The 6,403-nt window shown below is 39.3% G+C and overlaps 1 protein-coding gene across 1 annotated transcript in view; it reads left to right on the forward strand.

The window, feature by feature from the left end:
- Positions 1 to 6,067, forward strand: part of ADCY10 (adenylate cyclase 10) — an 88,378-nt gene extending 82,311 nt beyond the window's left edge. Inside the window, exons 31-32 of the mRNA XM_007989636.3 lie at positions 2,915 to 3,103; positions 4,037 to 6,067. Of these exons, the coding sequence (XP_007987827.2) occupies positions 2,915 to 3,103; positions 4,037 to 4,198 (351 nt within the window). The 3' untranslated portion in view covers positions 4,199 to 6,067. The remainder of the gene's footprint in view (positions 1 to 2,914; positions 3,104 to 4,036) is intronic.
- The last annotated feature ends 336 nt before the right edge of the window (positions 6,068 to 6,403 follow it).

The raw sequence follows: 6,403 nt of genomic DNA on the forward strand, positions 1-6,403 counted from the left end.
ATTACATTCCCAAAACATAAATGAATAATTATTTTAAATGATTAGTCTCTTCAATTATGTAGAAAACAAAATGTGGAGTTACAACCCAAAGTTACAATAATACTAGCTTTTGGGCTTCTAAATTTTAAAAACGTATTAATCTCTTAAAAATGTAGAAAACAAAAGAAGTTACAAACTATTATTACAATAACACTTAATTGTCCATGTATTTACCTTTGTTGAGATCTTTATTTCTTCTTAGAGCTTTGACTGTCCTTTCATTTTACCCTACAGGGCTCCTTTAGGCATTTCTCTTTTTTCTTTCTTTTCTTTTTTTTCTTTCTTTTTTTTAAGGCATGGGCATTTTTGGGAAGAAAGTCCTGGTGGTAATTAACTTTGTTTTTGATTGTCTGGGAATGTCTTAATTTCTTCCTTATCTTTGAAGGACACTTTTGCTGAATAGAAGACTCTTGGTTGACGGGGTTTTCTCTTTTAACATTTTGAATGTATTGGCTCACTGCCTTCTGACCTCTAAATTTTCTGATGAGAAATCTGCTGGTGATCTTATTGAAGATATATGTGATTAGTTGCTTCTCTCACTGCTTTCAAGTTTCGTGTCTTTCACTTTTCAAAAGTGATTATATTTGTCTCAGTGTGTATCTCTTTAAGTTCATCTTACCTGGAGTTTGTTGAACTTCTTGGATGTTTATATTCATGTCTTTTACCAAATTTGGAAAGTTTTCAACCATTATTTCTTCAAATATTCTTTCTAGTTCTCTCTCTCTCTCTTCTTCTTCTTCAGGGACGTCCATAATGCATTTATTGGTTCACTTCTTGGTGTTCCACAGGTCCCTTTGGCTCTGCTAACTTTTCTTCAATCTTTTTTCTTTCTGTTCCTCAGACTCAATAATTTCCATTGTCATGTCTTGAAGTTTGCTGCCTGTTTAACCCTGCCTTTGAATCCCTCTAGTGATTTTTTTTTTATTTTATTTTACTTATTGCACTTTTTACCTCCAGAATTTCTTTTGGGTATACTTTTAGGTTTTCTGTCACTTTACTGATATTTCCATTATTTTCATACATCAATTACTTGACTTTATCCACATTTTCCTTTAGTTCTTTGATTATCTTTAGAGTTGTTTAAAAATCTTTGTGTGGGATATCTGCCATTAGGTCTTTTTCAGGGACAGTTTCTCTTGATATTGTTTTCCCTCTTGGGATGAGCCATGCTTTCCTGTTTCTTGGTATGCCTTTTTGTTATTGCTGTTGAAAACTAGACCTTTGAATCTAATAATATGATAGCTCTGGATATCAAATTCTCCCTCTTCCCCAGAGTTTTCTGGGTTTTGTTGTTGTTTTTGTTTTTTATTGTTGTAGGCTGTTTCTATGCCAAGGATCAGCCTGAGGTGCAAACTTAAGGCCTTCCCAGATCTTTTCTGAGCCTGTGCCTTTCCCTAGGCATGCACAGTCACTTTCTAATTTTCCTTTTATAGGCAGTTGCTTTGGAACGTCCTAGTATTTAAGGTCTAGCTGTCAAGGTGGTGGAGGGTGGGTGGAGAGAAAAAGTTGGGGGAGGAAAGGGCAATAGCCCTTTAAATCCCCTGGAAGTCACTTCAACTGGAGTGGGAGGGGCTTGCAATAATGGGGAGAGGTGCAACAATGACTGCCTACCTCTTCCATCAGAAGCAGCCATCAGTGATCAGAGCACAGATTCCTGATATCTCAGACAGCGTCCTTTGTGCCCACCCTTGTTCCCACAAGTTGTGTGCAGGTTCTTCAGGAGCATGTGCACAACTGTCTGCCACAGGTTTTGAGGCTGGGGGACAGGGAGCTGTTCTAAGATCTGAAACTGAAATTAATCTCAGTTTACCATCCAAGCCTTCCTCTGGCATTTACAAGCCTTCAGTAGACTCCGGCGTTCTAAAATAGTGACATTCTGACAGATTCTGCCAGTGTAATGGTAGTCTAGGTGGGGCTACAGATAGTTGGTACTTCCCACTCTGCGGTCTTTCCAGAATCCTCTTCTCCCAAGAGTTTTTAACTCCCAGACCAGTCCACTCTGAGTTTCTAGCAATTCATCAAGTACAGTTCAGGTTTTCCTAGCCTGGCACTGGTTCCCACAGTGGTTTCCACTGGTGAGTCTCCATCTGTTTGTCTCTCCAGTCTTAGGGGCAGCAGTTTGCCCCATGTTCTCACTTCTCTTATGGATCCAAGAATAGTTGTTGATCTTTCAGTCTGTTCAGCTTTATTTATTTATTTATTTTTGAGATGGAGTCTCGCTCTGTCACAAGGCTGGAGTTCAGTGGTGCAATCTTGGCTCACTGCAACTTCTGCCTCCCTGGTTCAAGCGATTCTCCTGTCTCAGCCTCCCGAGTAGCTGGGACTACAGTCACACACCACTACGCCCACCTAATTTTTATATTTTTAGTAGAGACAGGGTTTCACCATGTTGACCAGGATGGTCTGTATCTCTTGACCTTATGATCTGCCCACCTCGGCCTCCCAAAGTGCTAGCATTGCAGGCGTGAGCCACTGTGCCTGGCCTGTTCAGCTTTTTACTTGTTTCTAGGACCAAGTGGTTATTTACAAGCTCCCTACATGCAAAAATGGCCAATTTTTTTTTCTAATTTTTCAACAATTAACTTGTACTGCCTGAATAATTATAATAATCAAAATAATTTTTTAAAAAAGTAAATGTAGAGAAGTAATGATGGGATCTTTCAGGTCAATTCCTGATCTCAGTGGACCATGGGGGCTACTCCACCAGACATTTATAATCTTATCTCCAATACCTACTGTGTATATCTCTATAATGTATTTTCTCACTTGATCGCTTAAATCCTTGAAATGTTCCCAAATCATCTGTGAAGGAAATAACTTATAGCCAAGGACCCCTGTTTGATTCTAATATACTGTTGTGGGTTTTTTCCTTTAGAACTTGGAGAATCTGGTGGCTCAAAATACCATTGGCCCTGTCTTTTGCCCAAGGCTCTACCACCTGATGGCTTACATCTGTATATTGATGGGAGATGGGCAGAAATGTGGCATCTTCCTGAACACAGCCTTGCGACTCTCTGAAACACAGGGGAATATGCTGGAGAAATGCTGGCTGAACATGAGCAAAGTATGTATCATCAGCTAGCAAACTGGGGTGGGAGATGCTCACCCACATAAAGAAGCCCGGAAGCCCACTGCCTGGTTAGGTTTCCCCAGGCCTGGAAGGTCTTAGTCTATCCAGGCTGCCGTAACAAAATATCTTAGACTGGGTCGTTGATAAACAATAGAAATTTACTGCTCAGTTTTGGAAGCTGGAAGTCCAAGATCAAGGCTCTGGAGATTCGCTGTCTGGTGAGGTTCTGTTCCTCACAGATGGTGCCTTTTGCTGTGTCCTCACATGTCAGAAGGATGGAAAAGGAAAATTTGCTCCCTCCAGCCCTTTTATAAGGGTGCGAATTCTATCCATGAGGGCAGAGCCCTCATGACCTAATTACCTCCCCGAGGCCCAACTCTTAATATCATTACCTTGGGGGTTAATTTTCAACATATGAATTTCAAGGGATGCCAACATTCAGACCATAGCAGCCACAATAGGCCTTTCTGGATTCTTACCAGAAAGAGTGACATGTCCATATTTCAGGTTTGTGAGCTTCCTCTTCACCTTTAAGTTCTCATGGTCTCTCTCCCTCATCCAAATCCCCCTTAGCATGCCTTTCTCTGCCCTTCTTTGTGGCCACTTTCCATTTTGTGTTACATCTGTCTGTATGTCTTTCCTCTCCTTCAGAATGTGAACTCTTTGACAGCAAAACCACACTTAGTGCCTAGCACAGAGCCTTATACTCAGTTTTGCTGAATAAGTGAATGAAGGTATGAGTATACGTGTTTATTTAAAGAGGGCTGTGTCAGTATCCTAGTTTGGACAGCAAGATTCATTTTTTTCTGTGGGTTCACATGGTTTTGAAAGCTCAAAGATATTTTGCCTTGTTTGATATTGGACTAACCTTGATTACGAAAGTCAAGAAACACTAATGATTTCTTTGTTCTGTTTCTTTCCTCTCAGGAATGGTGGTACTCAACCTCTGAGTTAAAAGAAGAACAATGGTTTCAGACGATCTTGAGTCTCCCATCATGGGAAAAAATTGTAGCAGGCAGGGTAAACATTCAGGATCTTCAAAAAAACAAATTCCAGATGAGAGCTAATACCATGGACAATCATTTCTAACATGTCAAAGAAAAAAGATTTTAGTAAGCACTATGTCCTTGTGATTATCTATTATTGACCTTTCTCTGTGGCTGGCCCGCTCCATGTTCCTACATAATCTCTTCTGTTACAGACACAGAACCAGACATGTTGATTTCTTCTCTTTCTGGAGGGTCTAAAAGGGTCAGGAGTGTCATGGTTTACTTCCTCCTAATGTTACAAAAAATTGCTTTTACCATTCATGTTGTTTTAGCTTGACCTGTTTATTTCAGCCCATGCAAAACTGTATCATATTAGAAATTATTAATCTCAAGATGGTATGACATCATGTGTTACAAAAGACATGTTTCTAGTTAGTATATTAACTGAAAATACTTATTTTTAAATGTCCAGTTGTAAAGTCTTTTGGAGGCAGCACAACATTACAAATAGCAAACATTTGTCATGGTCTATAAAGACAGAATTAGAAAAGATACATGTTTGTGGGGCCTGACTGCAGCTTCCAAAGCCAGGATGATGTCTTAGCTCCTCTAACCACATGCATCAAATATCAAATAAAAATTTAATATCAGATACATGTTTAATATAAAATAAAGATCAAGTTTTAACCATTAAAATATTAATAATTTTTACATGGGTACATTTTACATATTTAGAGTTTGCATTTTTTTGTATTTAAGAAATAACAAATTCATTCTTCATCATTTCCCAGATGCAAAAGCAAGGCTGGGCATTTTTTCTCCTAATCACATAACTGAGTTCCACAAAGGAGGTTGGATAGAACCAGATGATACCACGAGGTTAGCCACAGAGGCGTGGTGGCCTGGCATGGAGCGAAGAGCTCCAAACTAAGATATCGGAACATTATGTTCTAACATGAGCTCTGCCATAAGCACAGTTTATTCCTGCCTGATACATATATCCTGCCTGATCCACTTAACCTCCCTATGTTAGTGCACATTTGTGAATATTGAATAAGATAGTGAAGGTTAAAAAGTGTTGAAAATTATAATGTGCCATACAAATAAAAACAAACTAATATTAGATGACTGATTTAAAAATAAACACATCAAATACTGAACTTCGATTAAGTATTGTCCCCTTCAAAGCTGTCATCCTGGAAGTTGCATGTTCGCCCCATGCTGCAATATAGAAATCCCTTGCTGTCTACTTGCCTTATTTTGTACTTTATTCATTCTCTCACTTATTCACCCCACTACCATTTTCCAACTCATTACTGTATACTAATCCCTGATTAAGTGCTGGAGATTAAGATATAAAAACATGAAGGACACAATTCTTGACCTCAGCAAGCTCACATGTCCAATAGAAAAAACAGATGCACATGTAAACCTCACTGAGCCCATTCTACTGTAAGATAATAGAGCTGTGTTCAAATCCTGCATGGTGGAAGGAGAGACACATACAAAACCTGGACATCTTGAAGACTCAGCTGAACAGCTCTGAGTTCAGATTCATTTCGATTACATTGTCATAATAAGCTAATGCCTTAATCATAACAAATCCTTACATTTGTACAACTCTTTATAGATACAGAGAGTTCTGGGACCTGCTCTTATCTTCTCCCTGCAAACCCTGAACAATGAGAATGGCAGATGCTTTGGCTTGACTGAGATCATCTGGCCAGTAAGTGGCTGAACTGGAGCCTAAATCCAGAAATTGTGTGCCCTTGTCCAGGCATATTCAAGTCCACTTTTTCTGGCTCTCTGTGCTTCTGCAAGCCATCAGGAAACACTGTTTTCTGTCTTAAAAATTGCTCTGACCATCTAAAGATTCAAGTTCCCTTTAGCTTCCACAAAATGGACCTAGTTCTACTCTTTGGAATCATACAGAATCAATTTAAATTTGTTCCTCACTGACCCCTTCAAACCCTTGAACATACCTCTCATGGTTCTCTTGAGCCTTCTGCAAGCTAAGTATCTCCGGTTCCTTCCGCTTCTCCTAACATCTCCTTGTTTTCGGTTCCCTCAGTATCCTGGTCACTTGTCTCTGAATAGATTCAAATTTATCTCTATTTCTCTTGTATATGAGCTATAGAATGGTCAATCTGGAATAGGAGAGGACTCTTACTTCTTTTGTTCTACCTAGAAGAGTCCTACGAAAACCACTTATGTGCCTTCACTTTAGCCATTTTTGGAGTCACTGTGGACATATTCCAATTATCTGGAAGATAATCCCAAGTTGGCTACTTACTTTCTGTGCCTT

Source organism: Chlorocebus sabaeus, chromosome 25 (genome assembly GCF_047675955.1).
Source record: "Chlorocebus sabaeus isolate Y175 chromosome 25, mChlSab1.0.hap1, whole genome shotgun sequence".
Classification (NCBI taxonomy): domain Eukaryota; kingdom Metazoa; phylum Chordata; class Mammalia; order Primates; family Cercopithecidae; genus Chlorocebus; species Chlorocebus sabaeus.